Genomic DNA, 17,868 nt, shown 5'->3' with positions numbered 1-17,868 from the left:
TATGTCACTTTCTGTTTGTTTTTTTTGCAAAGTAAAACAATACTGACCTGCAGCGAAGTCTTTGTCAGAACTTATCTTCACCTCATCCATCAAGTGAGTAGAAGGTATTACAGAGGAATGTCTTTTATATGCCTTAGCCTTTGACTGTTGCTGCTTTGACAAATGAAACAAAGATGGAAAAATTAAAGAAGATACTGTTTTATTAGACTCAAGGAATTTTCAGTTGGTTCATTTAGACATCTAAGGTTTGGTCTGATCTATTCTCTGATGGAAAAACCAGTTGGTGGACCCAACACAAAAAACCCAACTATTACTGGCCAAAGGTGGTCAAAACAGTAAACTACCATCTTGACCAGGTAGTGACTAGTTTGGGCCAGAAGTTGGTTTCTGATGGACTTTCCAGCAGGGTAGCGACTTTGATTATATTGAAATAAACAATATTTTTTACCCATTACTATAATCAGCATCATAAACATCAACAAACCACCTCACCTCCTTAATATCCACCATGGATTTTGAATGTCGGCTAAGCTGTTGATGCTTATCCTGTGACGTGAGACGTGATTTGATGGGGAGCGGAGAGCTCTCGGCTACAGGGGAGGAAGGAGGAAGAGGACTCAGAGGAGTATCGAAGATCATCTCGTAATGGCGGATCAAAAGCTCCACGATCAGGGCCTGGTAGGGGTAATCTACCAGAGAGGACAGAGAGACCTCCGCATCGGCCTGTCGGGGCTTGATCAGTGTCGGCCCAAAGATGATCCCCAGATTACTGGCAGTCATCTTGTTCTCATCTGCCCTTTCTGACACCCTATTAGAAAGAAAAATGTGATTACAAACTGTGTTTTCTGACGCAGTTTTCTTCTATATTCTAATTAAAACATATACTCTTTAAAACACCTGTGTAAGTGTTGAACAAGGAACTGCAGGGTTTTGTAGTGGGCTGGAGGAAGCTGACGCAGCAGATCTTTAATCTTGAAGAGGACTCGATTGAGCTCTACGCTGATCTGCCGGTTGTCGGATGCGGGACTTCCTCTTGACGCCTCTACTTCATCAACAATGATACTCTGACTCTCTTTGGCCAATCCGATGAAGTCGTTATAGTATCGGAAAAGAATGAGGGGCTCTGGGAGCTGAGGGGTATAAAATTATCATTTTTATTACACAAACGTATACATCTATTTTTATTTTATTTTATGAATGGGTAAAATACAATGAAATAAAATAATTAGTGCTGGGCAAGTTAACGCGTTATTATCGCGTTAACGCATTTATTAATTAATGCCGACAATTTTTTTATCGCGCGTTAACGCAGTTTTTTTTTTATTATTATTTTGAAAGTCCGTTGCTCACTGGCTCTGAATACAAATAGGCCTACAGTCAAACCATGATCACAGGAGGGGTGGGATGTTGGTCAGCCAGCAAATAACCCACCCAAACAAGCAGTGGAGAGGCTTTGGCAGGTTCTCTCAGGTGAACAGAAAGGGAGACAGCGCTCCGCGAGTGAATGACAGGCGCTCTATGGATAGTAACCATGGCCACGGCTTTTGTGCGCTACGCAGCTGTAGCCTTTTTAACTTAAATTAAAATTATACATAACTTTACCTGATAGGCCTGCGTTTAGTTTAGCGGGGATGCTCTGCCATGTGAATTCCCTCCTGTTGATGTCCTGATAACTATTTAGATTCTGGAAACTCACAAACAGCGAGCCGAGGATCAGTCTCTCTTCCAATGATTTGTGCTGCGCGTCGTGTACAAAAAGTTAGACAATTGAACTTCGGCAACGCGCGGGCGCGTGCGTGAGGCGAGCATGACCGCAATAGTTTCACAGGAACGCAACCGCTTGTCGCTGCACCTGTGCTCGACCACTTCACCTCACTCTAGGCTGATTTATAATTCTGCGTCGGACCTACACCGGAGCCTCTCTACGCTATAGACTACGCGTTGGTTTTCATTTATATATCTGCGTCGTTGTCCGCGTTGACGCGCAATTACACATGCAGAGGGAGAGTGTGAAACCCGGGGAGCGGTTCTAGCAATCACAGCGCTTGCGGTACGCGTAGAATTGACGTTACATTTTTGGAGAGATGCACGTCAGGGTACGCGCGCTACACAGCTACGGCGTGAGTTCGACGCAGAAGTATAAATTGGGCTTTACCTCTGTTTAATGTAATCTTACGTGGGAAACCATGGCATGCCATGACCAAACCTAAGCTGCTATCAGAGAAGTAACGTTGGTCGACTTATATCTGTAGTGATCATGACCCTTTGACTACATAGACTGTTTCTGCTGCTCCCTGATACAAGATACCTGTTCAGAAAAAAAAGAAAAAAGAAAACTGGACTCGTTTTAACTAGCTAGATAAAAGGTAATGCCCTGGCAGTGGCAAATAGCTTTGTTTAAATATTTGATTTGATTACGTTAATGTTTAAGTTGAGATTTACAAGAAATATTTTATTGCTACAGTGTAAAGGGAATACTGCTGGTATAAAGCACCTTATTTGTTTAAAGTTTTTGCAAACCACATGTTATTGCACTTTTGTAGCAGTACATTTAAATCAAAAGTGCGCAATACACTACTTTAGAATTCATTATTCAATTTTACGCGTAACAATGCGATTAATCGCGATTAATCGCAAGAAAATCATGCGATTAATCGCGATTAAATTTTTTAATCGTTGCCCAGCACTAAAAATAATATTAAATTACATTTAAAATACTGAAATTGCTTTTTGCAGGGCAAATGTTTCTTAATTAATTTTGTTTAATATTTGATAATATTAATAATAAAAAAGTCACAAAAACATGTAATGAATTTATAGATGTATTAAGTTGCATTTAAAAAACATCATTTTGACATGTACCTGGCGTAGGTAGAGTTTGAGGACGTTGCTGATATCGTGAGGGTAGAGATCCGAAAGCTCAACCAGGTCTTTGCCATTTTCAAATGCCTGACAAAGCTTCTCCACCCGTGATTTGGCACCGTTAACACGATAAATTCCCTTTAAAAATACAACAAAACATCCCCTTTCAGTCTCCCTCAGCATTTACATTTCATATCCTCCTGGAAATACATAAGACGTAGAGAGGAAGTACACACCTTGATATTCAGAGCCCTGTTTTCGATCTCTGAAGTGCATTTTTTGATGATGAAGGGGATTCCATCATGACTGTTCTTGGCTGCCTGAGTAAAGTCGATAGCAAAGAGATGAAGTTTTCCCTGTAGCTTCTTATGCCCACACTGGATGGCTAGAGTCTCCAAACACTTCTTATGACAAGTGAGAGAACACTGAAAATAACACAAGAATGAACAATTGATTACATATTTAAATTCCCATGGTGCAAATTCTAAGATTTTTAAGGCATGAAATTACATTTGCAACACAAAAACATTAAATAACATTATCTTACAGCTCATGCTTTATCAATGACTTGTATGCAATGAGCTGTGTGTGCGTTCATGTAAAAACTCACCTCCTCGCATTCAGCACCGTGAAATACCACAAGACTTTCACACTCCCGGCACTTGGATGGAGCACGGAGCTTCCTCAGCTTGTGCGTCTGTGCCGCTTTAGACATCTGTGTGTTGCGAAAAGGTCCAGGAGAGCTGGCTGCCTCCGTAACCATTTCACTCAAACCTAAGAGACAAATGTTTACAGTCTTTATTTTTGCTCTGTTCATTCAGACCTTTCCAAAAGATTTTGAAAAATGTTTCCAACAACAATTATTGCACACTGTTAACATGCTTGTACTACATTCTGAACATTGTCTGTCTGTTACAGTACAAGAAAAAATATTTGTGCAATGTCAAACAGCATGTTTGAAAGTGTTAATCAATGTACAAAAGCTCACCATTATCTGAAGGAGAAGGTGGTTCTCTCTCATCCAGATCATCTGCTGAAGACATGGTGCCTGTGGATGGGGTTCTGGGAAGCCTTCTCTTAAAATCACCTGGAAAATAGCACAAATGGATCATTAGTTTCAACACTACATGTTTATGTTTACAATCAATACAAAATCATATACAGTTGATGCACTACTATTCAAAAGTTTAGGGGTGGTATTATTCTTAAATCTTTTTTACTTATGCTCACCAAGGATGCAATTATTTGATCAAAAATACAGTAAAACAGTAACACTGTAAAATATTATTACAATTTAAAATAAGTGTTTTCTATTTTAATATATTTTAAAGTGTAATTTATTCCTGTGATGGCAAAGCAGAATTTTCATCATCATCACTCCAGTATTCAGTGTCACATAAATCATTCTAATATGCTGATATGGTGCTTAAGAAACATTTCTTATTATCATCAATGTTTAAAACATACTGCTTAATTAGTGGAAACCATGATACTTTTATCAGGATTCTTTGATGAATAGAAAGTTCAAAAGAACAGCATTTATTTGAAATAGAAACAGCATAATAATAAATGTCTTTACTGTCACTTTTGATCTATTTAATGCATCCTTGCTGAATAAAATTATTAATTTCTTTAAAACAAAATCTTACGGACCCCAAACTTTTGAACAGGAGTGTATGTACTGTAAGCACCACATGGCATTCTGGGTAATTTTGCAACAGAGAGCGTGACTGGTCTGTTTACCATCACTATGTTACACACTCATGACAAAAGACATGTCAATCAAGTGTGTTTATTTGCCTCAAGCAAAGAGAGATTTACAAGCGTGACTGTTGCTGTACCTGGGCTTGCCGTAGGGGAGTCCATAGAGCGAGATTCACTGCTTCCTCCAGCGCTCTCAGAGTCACTGCACATGCCTCCACCCTGACTGCTGCTCCTCCAGACCCGGAACGGACCCTGGATCCTCAGAGCTATCAAACACGACATGACATTCAGAAACTTTGATCTGAATCGTACAAGTTCTATTTTGATGTATATGTCTATCCTTGCGTTTTACTATATAACATGGTAAATAAGTGACTGATTCATGGACAAATGACTCTTATGAACCAGTTCTTTTTAGTGAATCATAACCATATAGGTGTACCAGTGTAGCCTGATTACTGAAACAAATCACTCTTACGAACTGGTTCTTTTTAGTGAATCATAACAATAGAGTTTACCAGTCTAGTCCAATTCCAGAAACAAATGACTCTTATGAACCGGTTCATTTTAGTGAATCATAACCATATAGTCTACCAGTGTAGCCTGATTCCTGAAACAAATTACTCTTATGAACCGGTTATTTTCAGTGAATCAAAACTATTTAATGTACCGATGTAGCCTGATTCCCGAAACACGACTCTTAAGGTGATGATACACAGGGCAACTTTTTGAGCAATGTTGCTGGGCAATCTTGCTGAGCGATTGTTCCTTGGGTACTTTTTTCATTGAAAATGGCCAATAAATTTCTATCTGGATAATTTAGATCGGTCGTGGGCCCTGTGTCTCATCTGGTTGCCCGTTGACGGCGACATTGCCCAGCAACATTGCTCAAAAAGTTGCCCTGTGTATCATCACCTTTATGAGCTGGTTCTTTTAATTATTAGTTTTAATTAAAGTTACCAGGTTTGAATCAGTCTAAAACACTGTAGTGTCAAATTTACAGGGTTAGCAGAGAGAAAATTACCATCACATGTACTTTATGCAAAATGGACATTATAACTGAAATATATCAAATTGAATACCTTAATAAAAAATAGGATAAAATAAAATAAATGTTGATTCAAGAAATGGACGAAAAATTGGAAATAAGAGTCAAGAACATCACAGATGATCAGTTCAGTGCAGTGTGTGTATCGGCCGCCCACTTCCTCTGCCCTGTCTTCAGCCGATGCTAGTTCACACTCTCGTAAACCTTAATGACATGTCTTAAAACACTAATGTGTCCAATTGATCTCTGCTAAAAGCAGGTCTGACAGGCGTATCTCCGAGCGGAGGTTTCATGTGTCATTAGTGAAAAGAACAAACTTTTTCATGAAAGAGATAAACGAGGGCGCATCCTGAGGGAGCGATTCACTTTTAGCATTCCAGGAAAGTCAGCCAAAACCCTGCCGTGATGCAGCCTCACTGGACCTCACTGAATCGTACATTAAAACGTGCTGCGCTTTTAAGGAAAACTTGTTCAAAAGCGAAGAGGTGTTTGATGTGCTACCTTGAATATCTGAACTGCTGTGTGAGCGTCCGTCCGTCATCTTTCCAGTGCGTGCATGGACGTGACTCTCCACATCGTCGGCACTCAGGAAGTCTCCAGGTGCGAGAGACACCTGGGATAAGTGAACTTGGGATGAATGACCACTATTCATCACTCGCTTTGAGAGGGGCAACCTGCATGAACATAAAAAAGTATTTCAGAAAACCAGTTAAAAGTAGTTTGGACAAGATTAGTCAGTTTTTAATGCCACAAACCTGATATGAGAAAGAACATAGTTGGCCATAATGACTGTGGCCATTTAAATACTTTAAGAATGTTAATGTTGGTACGCTTATGTGTTTAAGTTTTAGTCATTTTATGTGCTTTTGCCAAATTCTTTTTTGAATAGTTCTATTTAGCTTTAATTTATTATTTCAGTTTTGTTTTACAATTTTTTGCAACATTTCTAAGTTCTAGTTTAAATTATTTTTCTTAAAGTTTTAAATTTAAATTTTATTTCAGCTTTATTTCAATGAACAAAAAAAACATACATTAAAAATACTACATATAAGATACAAATTTTGCTAATTTTTAATACATAGCAAAAACATTACAGATAAGATGTTAGAACAACATGCAGGATGTTTTTTGCAAGATACATATATTTTGCATATATATATATTTATATATATATATTACATTTGTACACAAATTACGCATATCCACATGCACCTCAACGTATGTGTACTTACTGGGTTGCTCTTTATTGACATTTAACAGAGAGAAAGTGATGAAATACTGTTTTCACCACCTCCCAGGTATTTCAGTAAAACCTCAACACTTCAAAACAAAAGGTGTTCAGCTATCACACACAAAGCCACGAATAAAAAAGGACCTTGTGTTAGAACATGGGTGTTTTGACTAGACTGCTTTTGAGTTTCATTTCAGGAATGAGAGGTGTGTTTTTAAAAGAGGTTGCTCTGAAATATTGTCCCCAACACAACCCAGAGTCATGTGCCAGAAAGAGCGCATGCGAACGTGAGATCTGTTAAATAGGAACAACACGAAACATTCCTCCCTTCACTCCCTGTCCCGTTCCCTATATCCCTCTTTGCCCTGACCACAGCCATTTCCTCAGGAAGACCTGAGGGCGACCACACAATTGTGTGACATTCTCACCAACACAATTCATTTTCTCTCTCTTTCTCAATCACTCAGTGACTTAAAAGTCAAAGATCTGGAAAAAAACATGCAGGCCTTTGCCAGTTTTGAGAAGCAAAACTTATTTGGAATAGTGATTCCAAAACACAGATTTTCCTGGATACTCATCTCGGTGGGAATGTTCTGAGCTGGGAAAAAGTTACGGATAGGGATATAGACCTACCCTGTGTTCTGTGTCCCAGAGATGTCAAAGGAGAACGATTCCACTCTGGTCCTGTCTGAAGGCAGACTCTTCACAAATTCAGTGTAACACAGACCTGGCTCGTACAGTTTAGCGTTCTCGCATAGTGACTGGAAGTTCACGGGCAGGGACACCACCTGTGCCTGCTGCATCTGAAACCAGTTCACCGTCACCTGCAAACAAGAAAATAAATAATTACTATCAAATGAGTACAATTGAGGCCATTGACACAAACATTCCGTCCTAATTGTGCCAAATTTCTTTGAATTGTTTTGTGCCAAACAACTGCAATATGTTGCAGAAAAGTTACTGGTCAGAGGTTTTTTTTTGTCATGTTCATGATCCAAACTTTAATGTTGATCCGTTTTAAAATGTTTACATTTTTTAATTTTTAAAATGCAGTTAAGTGGAAAAGAATTTCGGACCAATGAGATTCAGTGTTATCGTAAAAAAAAAAAAAAAAAAAGCTGAAATAAAATATATTTATTAGATGAAAAACTTAAAATTAAATTAAATTAAAAAAACTTAAATGAAAAGTAGAGGTGTTGCCATAGCAACTAAACGAAATAATAAAATAATTTGAAGTTGAAGTACTAAATGACAAAAGCTCTCTCTCTCTATATATATAAACTAATGTCAAAAGCACATAACATATCACTAACTAAAACAAAGCTAAAAATAAAATATAATTATTAAATGAAAAACTGAAACTTGCCTTTTATAATACTTGCAGAAATATAATGAGATTAAGTTACAGTACTACATCACTAAAATTAAAACTGAAATTATATATATATATATATATAAATCACATAACAAAATTACTACAACGGAAACTAAAATTAAAAACTATAAAAAATAAAAGCCAATTCAAAAAAATAATAAACATTATAATATTATATAAATAACATAAAAAAGAATACCATATCTACACAGATAACATGAAAAAAAAAGTAAAAATCAAGCAATTGTCAAAAAAACAATTTAAAAGATTTATCGCTTGACCATTGAGTCATTCCTGGTTAAGAAATTGTGAAATTTAACCTGTAGCCTGAGGTCACTTTGTTGAAGTGAAGTCAACCAATTACAATCCCCCTCAAGGATCCCAGGTGTGCCTGTTTTGTCTGAATGACCAGTAATAAGTTAGATTTTATCTAATCGTGTGTGTACATTATTACTCACTGCTTTCAGGGTCAGGTCGCACTGAAACACAAGCTCTCGTATCTGAGTAAGAATCTCGCTCTTGGTGCTGGCCAGGTCCACTCTCTTCACTCCGACATCTGTAATGCAATGCTTATAATGTTCTTGGGCTTCCTCTGCCTAGAAACGGACACATACAAACACAATTATATTTAGACCAGGATATTTCCTGTTTCTCTCATTTCTGGCCAAAATCATCTTTGTGTCTAAAACAACTGATTATTTACAGCAGACTGGGGAAAACAACTTTTGAAACTATTTTGCCAAGCCACAAGAGACTCATAATTTATAGTTTATAGTAAAGTAAATATATATACTAAATATATATATTTAGTATAGTATTGTAGTAAACTATAGTTGTGACTCCTTAGTATTTTGGAAAAGTAGCTAGCTATACTAGTTACAAATAAAACATAGCTGCAACAATGAAACTACTTAAGGGTGCAATCTTATTTTATTGTATTATATCTAATATTTATAAAATAGTTTATTATGACGAACAATTTTCATAATTTAATGTGAAAAAAAATCAGAGTTGGATTTAATGGCACTTTAACAACAAGGATCTCAAAAACATAAGGTGAAAATATAAAAATACAACTAATAAAGTAAAAAAAAAACTAATAAAACAAACCTCCATAATGTATATAAATGAATCAAAAGTACAGGTAAAGTGCAGCTACAAAATAAAAGTCATCGGAGTGCTCATTTAAATGAATAATAATTTTTTGAAGCGGTTCATTTCAATAATGAAGATTTACATATACATATAGCAAAATGGATGGATAAAGCAACGGTTGTGTGTTGCATCCGTGTCAGACCTTCTGCAGAGCGTCCTCCTCCAGTTTGCGTCTCTTCTCCAGCTGTTTTCCTCCAGCCGTTCCGATCTGTTCCTCCTCCACTCGACTGGTTGAGCAGCGGGCTTTCTCATACTCTTCCTGCCTCTGAGCCTGCAGGAGCCGGGCCTTCTTCAGCGCACTGTCTGCTTCATGCTGTAAATACACAATAGAAACACATTCATATGATTAGCCAATCATAACAGAGGTCATTTAAATGGAGACATCTTAAAGGTACAGTAACAAAAACAGCCTGTTTATGTTGAAGTCATTTTACTTCCATAATGTGACACACTCCATACTTCATGATAAGAAAATAAATCATTGCTTTTAGACAAAAAATATGCTTTCACAAAAAATAAAAGGGGATTAATAACAATTAAAAGTTGCAAAAAAGAATACCGGTCCTTCAAAAATCATTTGGAAAAAATACCAAATAAACACCATTAAAGAGCCATTTCTCAAAATAAGGTCAAACTCTTCAACTAATTTCAGCACATGCACATATGCATTTCCAAAACACAACACATTTTCTATAATTATCAAATCACACAAATACGTTTTAAAGGAAGTACGTACTTGATGCCCATTCAGAGGCACTAGAAGAACACAGACAATCGGCACTTCAGAGTGTAGCAGTGCATAAGCACTACCTTAAACTTTCTTTGTTCTCTTTTCGGCAGTAATAAGTCATGCTTAGGTGCTAAACAGCCGCTTACCAAAATACCTCACACAAAGACATGTCTGTGCACCAACAGAATGAAGTCGCTGCAATTGAATCTGATGTAATTAGTGTTAACACAGAGCCTCTATTAGATCAGCAGAGGAATTTGAACAACAAACAGGCTGACAGCTGAGCCAACTCGGTTTTCAGAAGTGGACCTCATAAGTGAGCAACGCATTTCGCAAATACTGCTTTTAAATTGATTTGCATACAAATCTACCCACCATTTTCTTCTGCTCTCTCTGCCATTGTTCCTTCACCTCCTTTCTCAACTTATCGAGCTCATTTTTTCGAGCTTGCAGAGGCTAAAAAAGGACATACACTTTTAAAAAACGAGTACATTTTCAATGAATCAGTTACACAATGAGAGCATAAGATCAAAATCAGAAAGAGAATTGTAGTTGTACCTGCATGAATTTGTTAGACTGTAGAGCAGCTGTGGTTTGCATGATCAAATGGCTGTATTCAATATCGTTTTTGAAGGCGGATATGTAAATATCCTGGAATGGCATGTGCTCCTGGAATCAACCACAAAGGATTGAACAAACAGATACAAAATTTTGATTTTTTTATAGTCTGAGAATGGAAATGCGTAAGTTTTTGAATAGTACTTTTATGAAGTGGATTTCATAGAAATATTGACCTGTTGAGACGCCAGCGCCTTTGCAGATTCAGCCATTTTGGCGTAGCACTTTGCACACTCAATGTCTGGGAATAAATTCAAAGGATATGATTAATATAGAGTCTTGGTTTGTCAGTTCAATTACAATTCAATTCAATTAGTCATCCGACTAATTAAAATATTTTATTTGAAATATTTTACATGTTGTTACACTCTTATGAATGGATATATATATATATATATATAAATATACATACATATCCACATATTAGAATGATTTACTGAAGAATACATTAATAGCGGCTGAAAATTCAGCTTTGCCATTACAGGATTTTTAAAAAACATATTAACATAAATAACAGTTATTTTAAATGGTAATATTATTTCACAATCTTTTTGTTTTTCAAATAAATGCAGCCTTGTTGAGTATAAGAGACTCCTTTCAAAAACATTTAAAAAATCGTACAGATTCTAAACATTTAAAAGGAAGCGTGTCATTTGAATCACATTATCATGACCATTGCCTGTGTAACACATAATGGTATAGCTACTAATCGTGAAATTAAATATTTCTCATTCTCGTTTTGCAAGCAATGCATATTAACTTAGCATACTGCTTGCTGATTAGCCTGATTGTGTAGTTTATACCCTACTCAAAAATTAAATTATACATATATTTGTTATCACATTTTCATTAGTCACTGAAAAAACACACAATTGACCACTAAAGGTGAAGACAAAACATGACAGTAACTCCCTCATCTACTGATGATAGATAAACATGCTTGAACAGATATCTAGATGCTCAACTCACCCATATTAAGACGTTTGTCCACCCAGGCCAGGAGTTCCTTGGTGTATTTCGACCAGCCTTTGGCATAGAGCAGGGCCGACTCCACCCCGCTGTCACTCCGGAGCAAAGCTCCATCCATCTCCTCCACCCTCGCGGGCGGAGAGGGACCTGCCAAACGGACAGACACATAGCCAAACACATCCGTGAGGGTGAGCAGCAAGGGCTGTCGCATGGATCCCAGATAGCCCACCCCAGACATAGGTGTTTTTACACCAGGGGCAGGGTGTTTGCGTACGTGTGTGTGTAGGACAGAAGGAAAGTGTTTACTGACCTTGGGGCTGTATTAGAGTGGATTGTCACTAAGCAGCCCTGCCAGGATTTAAAGTGACAGCGAATGTGTGAGCCGAGAGTTTATTCACACGCCTGAGAATGATCAGTGAAATCTGATCTGAGAACAGGGAGCTGCTTGATATGTGCGAGTCTACGTGGGTATGATCCGTGTTGCTAAATTCAAACATTTGCAATTGTGGTTTTATTTCTGTAATGTGACATGTTTCCAATTGAAACAGGATATTGAAGAAAAAAAACAGACCTAATTTTATCCATCAGAAATCAATTGAATCATAAAAAGTGACCTTTATGAAAGGTGGTTGGAGGGGAGGAGTTGAAAAATAAGAAAGATTGCAAACAGTCGAAAAAGAAAGTTTTAACAGAGGCAGAGAGACAATAAAATAAAATAAAATAAAAAGTTTCAGAGGCAGACCTACAAATCAAATAAATAATTATAAAGAAATAAATCAATCAATGAATAAATAAACAAATTTGGAATAAGGAGAAAATTAAATTGTCCAATTGGATTTCATGTTGATTTTAAATTATTTAATTTAAATATGTTTAATATTTAAATATTAAATCTAATATTTATTAAGTAAGTAACTTATCTGTATAAGTAAGTAACTTATATGTATAAATTCTTGATAAAAAAAAAAAAGGGATTGACTCTCACCTGGAGGGTCATCTTTTTCCGGTCCACATCCTCCGGACTCCACCGTCAGGTTTTCAAAAGACTGAAATAAAAGACACAGGGGACAATAAAAAAGCCGGCAGATTGAACAAACAATCCAATACAGAAAAGGAAACACGCTTTATCTTCCATATCTGGTTTATCTGAGAGTACTCAGTCAAATCACAATGCCAAAGTGTCACTGGCTTTTTCCATGAGATATATCACGGGGGGCGATCCAAACAGGAAGAGCCCTTTTCTCCAAAACAGACCTTGTTTCTATTTTCCTTTACTGAGCATTGCACTCTCTGACCCCCACCTCTAAAGCACAGAAAGCAGCCAGATCCTTCAGCCTTTGACATGACATACAGCCACCTGTTATTCGGACTGCTTTAAAGTGTATAATGAGGAGTGGAAAGCGGGAAATCTCACCCTGCTCCTGCGGGCCTGAGGAAGCCCCGAGGCTGAGCCATTCTCTACATCTCCCATAAGGAAGTCAGACACTCTGAGGAAGACAAGACAAAAACAAACTCAACATTAAAACAACACACATACTCGCACATGCACAGCTGGACCAAAGCTTTGTTTCAAAAATCTATTGAGACAGCTTGCTACCTATATCCACCATAGGTAGCTGCGTCTCAAGAAGGCATTCAAGCAGTCATGGAACCTTGTAAGTGACTGCTTTGGAACATTGAACTACTTTTAACTTGAGCGTCATGCTGCAAAAGACGCAAAACCCTAGTGCAACGGTGAAACACATTCTTCTAACACACGTTTACATAGAAAAACAATGGGAAAACAGTGCAGTGGAATGCTAAAAACACATTCTGTGTGGATAGTATCGTAACTATCATGAAACCTCATAAGTGACCAATTTGGAGTGGTCTATATACCCAGCAACTAAAAAAATAAACAAATAAAATTAGCAAGGCAGACTTGACTTAATTCCAATAGTTAGTTGTTAGCATGTTGCTAAGCTAACACTGCAATACACTTATAAGCATAAAAATACATACCACACACAAATATTCCGAAATTGCATATTCTTTTGAAGTAATTACATCACAACCTGTTAAAAAAAAGTATGTTCTATATGTCATGAATGTGTAGTATGAATGTAATCCGTAAATACTACATTGCCAAGTTGTTACTATCATGTGACTTGCAGTGTCAGTTGTGTCACTTTGCTGCCATTCACAATTCATCGCCAGTGGCCTCGTGGGATAAATTGTCCATTGGATGCACACTTCAGAATCTCACCATAAGTAGTCAGCCGGGTATTATTCGCCTACTGTTTTATGAATACTAGGAGTTGTATGTATGCATGTTTGGATGCAGCCATTGCCTTCTATTCAAATGATGCAATGGTTTCTTGTAATCTTTCTAAAACAAAGCATATTAAGAGGTAGTATAATCAAGTTGCCCTTTGAAACAGCTTTTGTCTATGATGCCTTAAAATGCTGAAGTTCACTAGGTTTTGGAACAAAGCTAATGACTCACACACACAATCGTGCACACTCCTGATGTGAAAAATAACAAGCAACACCTAAACCACATAGAGTCGGTGTTATCTTATAAAACAGACATGAGCTGAACACACATTCAGCTTGCTGACTCAGGGAGGTCACTATCTTCTGTGCAGATGTTTTTTAAATGACTAATCGGATAATGTTTCATGACAAACCAATGATTTTACAGTAACATATAATGAAGCAACTGTGTTGCACTTACACATTGCCAAACGTGAAGGCCAATGTATCTATGGAAGTGTAGATCTCGGAAAAGAGCGTCTGCTTATTGTCTTCATTCACTTCCTTGAAGTTAACACCTGTTTGATGACAAAAGATGAGAAAAAAAGGGTTTGAAATGAAAATATTAAAATACGTTATCTTGATTATTACATGGATACGGAAACAAATGAGTGAATAAATAAATAAATATACATAAAATCATATTATATATTAATGTATAGCTATAGATATATATTTTTACTATTTATCAAAGGTGCTGCTATAATAATATAAACATAATTAATAACATGTATTAATTAACACTTAAACAATTATAAATTACTAGCTAAACAGATTTAGCGTCCATCAACTTTTCCAGTCACATCGTACATAAAAATGTATGATGCTTAAGTCAAATTCTACTCTAAGATTGGGAGACACATTATGGCTCAGTCTGTAATCTAAAGAAAACTTTGTTTCCTGAGTCTAAACACTGGACTAGTAAAGACAGGGAGGAACTAAACAACAGTGTAAATAAGCTACAATCAGCTCCAATAATAAACACTGTGAAAATAAACAAGTGGCAGACCTTGCCAAAACCACTGACGCCATTCCTATTTCAGCACCCTCCCCCCACCATTCCAAATCCACCCCAACACACCCTCCAAAAGAAGAGTTGTGAAGAGAAAGAAGGCCAGTGGATGTCCAGGTACTACAGATTTCACCTGTTATATACCTAGTATACCTTCCTATCTGGTCACTACTGGTTTAGTTACTATTACAGTCTCAGTTTAGCTTTCCGGTGCCACTCAACTGAGAACAAGAAGCTTTAAGAACTCTTGAAAGCCCTCAAAAATCATAGCCTGGCTAAAAAGCAAATTAAGAAGCTGTCTTCAAGACTCAAAACAATTCCTCAAAGCAAACACTTACCGACCACTACACTTCCCATTCAGTTAGCACACACCAAACCGCTAGGAAAAGACAAGATGAAAAGTCAAGATCGATTAGTTTCCAGGAAACTTTTTAGGGTCTTTCGCCAAAATTCTCCAACAAACTTTGCTTGAAGACACTCCTGGTCTGAATGGACAAAAGAGTTAGGCTGCTCTTCTTGACCTTTTGAGATCTTCCCAAAAGGTTTTTAGATTCTGAAGCGAACGTGATGCGGATCAGAAGCTCCTTCTACCGCCGTTTACGAAGTTCTGTCTGGTCCTCACGTCCCCTAGTCCCTCCACATACCCCTCCCCAACAGGACATCCTGAAGCTCGCAAGAACACAATGGCAGCCCTCACCATCCACACACAATCCAAATGTGGAAGTTACATCATCAAGCAAAAATGGCATTGTTTTTTCGCGTTTTTCCCCCTTCTCTCTGGGAAATCAGGCACCAGTGAGGCTTGCTAATCAATTTCACCTCTAAATCAAGAGGGAGGAACTGATAAAACATGGATGAGACCAAACATTGAGCCCCCAGAGACCCAGTTTAGACGTTTCCCACAGAAGATACCAGACTTATCTGTTCAGATAAGGATGACACTGACACGTCCTCACATTAGAGGTGGTTAAAATGCAGTCCTAACTGGGTGAGAAGAAGAATTTGATGGATTAGTCTCCGTAAGCTCTGGGAATTTGGAGAGCAAGCACTTAGTCAAAAGGTCTCGAGTCCATCAGATGAATGGGTTTGGAGCGTCCCTGAGGGATGTAGGTGGTGAGAGGTAAAGAGCCACAGGCCTGATGGGAACAAACACACCCCCTTTTTGTTGGCAGCCCATGAGAGACGCCGTACCACAGAGAAACTTCAATTACTTTTGAAACCCAATACGTACAAGAACGTTGCATGAGTTCTTGCATAACAGCGATGCAGGATGAAAAAAGGAAGGTAAAAAACTTCCTCGTGGCTCTCGCTCAAGAAAACAAGCCTTATTTTTATTTCCTCAGAACAGGACGGTATGCTGAGTGCTAAAATCATCAAGGACACGTCGCACGAGGTTAGTCAACATCAGCACATATCTTCCCATCAGGATATTCGGCTTTTGGGGAGTTTATATTGGGATGTTCACATAACATTCTGGACCGCAGTCCTCCCTAGAGCCTCCATGAAGGTTTGCCTAAACTCCTGCTGGTCCCTATCTCATCCTGAGGCCCAGCCAGGAGGGTCAGTGTCACATTTCTGCAGCGGACACATGTGCCGAGCTGAACATGAGAGATTCAGCCCTGTTCAAACTCCACAGTGGAGTTCTTATCATCCTTGGAGCTCCCCGATCCGGATATTCAACTTTCTCTCATTCTAATCTCCGAGCCACAGAGCTAGAACACTGATTATTCAAGTGTCACATTACAAAGGTTTCAGTGTGTGTGTGTGTGTGTGTGTGTGTGTGTGTGTGTGTGTGTGTGTGTGTGTGTGTGTGTGTGTGTGTGTATCTGAGAGAGAGAGAGAGAGAGACAGAGAGAGAGACAGAGACAGAGAGAGAGATACTGGAAAGTGGTGCCAACATACGAAGCATTTGCCCCTCTAGTGGTGGAAGCTGAAACTTACCATTATTAACAAATGTTAGAAAATCGAAGGGTGAAATCATTAGTATTTAAAGGTTTTCATACAAAATGTTTAAACATACATTTTTTGTACATTTGGTTAAACATTGAAATCCAAATCCAATATTCAAAGCATCTAAAATGTATGCAGAATATTTATTTATAAATTAAATCGATAATTGAATTTATAATATAATATTTTTATAGAATTGTAATAATATAATATTAGTTAACCTAATTTGCTACAATTACAATAAATCTAAATTAATCAAATCTAATTTAATGTTCTGATATTTATATTACCTCAAATGATTCATAATATACATTTTACATTCAGAAGTATCTAAACTTGCTGTCAATAATACATTCAGTATTTATGCACATGTACAAAATGCGCGTATGTTAGAAAAAAACAGTTTACGCATACTAAAGACTAAAAAAACTGATTTAAGTTAAATAAATTTGATTACACAGAGAAAACTGAATAGCTGCACAGAAAGAGGAAACCAAAAGGTATGCATAGCAACATAACTGTTTAAAAAAGAGGAAACTGAAAGGTTTGGGGATGTGTTTATACAAAAACATCACATGACCCGCTATGAGATCAACTGTCAAAACAAAGCTAGGCATTTTAGCTTCAGTTCCCAATAACAGTGAAGAGTGCAAGTAAAGTGACCACATAATAAACCAAGACCTGTCATTTAGTCCCGGTTCTGTTTGTGTTAACAAGCGAGAACCAGCAGACATTTCATCACTGAAAATGTTGACATCAGTGACACTACAGGTCACATATCAGCAAATGTGGTTAAATTAATCTTTGTCTATGAAATGAATACTAACGAACATGACCATGCACACAGTGGTCCTAAAAACTATATGCACACTTAGGCAGCACTTAAAACATCATTGATTTAGACGACAAAATATCAAAC

General features: G+C 37.5%; 1 protein-coding gene across 3 annotated transcripts in view; it reads right to left on the bottom strand.

Moving 5' to 3' along the window:
• The window catches only part of arhgap29a (Rho GTPase activating protein 29a), a 43,534-nt gene that overhangs the window by 2,151 nt on the left and 23,515 nt on the right, over positions 1-17,868 (bottom strand). Inside the window, exons 1-20 of one of the 3 annotated variants that reach the window (XM_056249183.1) lie at positions 15,338-15,623; positions 14,409-14,505; positions 13,107-13,179; positions 12,678-12,738; positions 11,693-11,839; positions 10,900-10,964; positions 10,664-10,774; positions 10,481-10,561; positions 9,518-9,688; positions 8,679-8,816; positions 7,479-7,669; positions 6,116-6,288; positions 4,704-4,832; positions 3,851-3,949; positions 3,473-3,636; positions 3,099-3,287; positions 2,863-3,000; positions 898-1,130; positions 493-808; positions 48-153 (exon numbers count right to left, since the gene is read on the bottom strand). In XM_056249183.1, coding sequence (XP_056105158.1) covers positions 48-153; positions 493-808; positions 898-1,130; positions 2,863-3,000; positions 3,099-3,287; positions 3,473-3,636; positions 3,851-3,949; positions 4,704-4,832; positions 6,116-6,288; positions 7,479-7,669; positions 8,679-8,816; positions 9,518-9,688; positions 10,481-10,561; positions 10,664-10,774; positions 10,900-10,964; positions 11,693-11,839; positions 12,678-12,738; positions 13,107-13,179; positions 14,409-14,505; positions 15,338-15,356 — 2,701 coding nt within the window. In that variant the 5' untranslated portion in view covers positions 15,357-15,623. Of the gene's footprint in view, positions 1-47; positions 154-492; positions 809-897; positions 1,131-2,862; positions 3,001-3,098; positions 3,288-3,472; positions 3,637-3,850; positions 3,950-4,703; positions 4,833-6,115; positions 6,289-7,478; positions 7,670-8,678; positions 8,817-9,517; positions 9,689-10,480; positions 10,562-10,663; positions 10,775-10,899; positions 10,965-11,692; positions 11,840-12,677; positions 12,739-13,106; positions 13,180-14,408; positions 14,506-15,337; positions 15,624-17,868 lie in introns of those variants that run through there. The other 2 variants (XM_056249181.1, XM_056249182.1) reach the window with 2 other exon arrangements.

The sequence above is a fragment of the Rhinichthys klamathensis genome, unplaced genomic scaffold (genome assembly GCF_029890125.1).
Source record: "Rhinichthys klamathensis goyatoka isolate OS25496 unplaced genomic scaffold, OSU_Roscu_1.1 h1tg000059l_1, whole genome shotgun sequence".
In the NCBI taxonomy this organism is placed as follows: domain Eukaryota; kingdom Metazoa; phylum Chordata; class Actinopteri; order Cypriniformes; family Leuciscidae; genus Rhinichthys; species Rhinichthys klamathensis.
The sequence above is the reverse complement of the archived record's forward strand: the minus strand, read 5'-3'. Positions and strand labels throughout refer to the sequence as shown.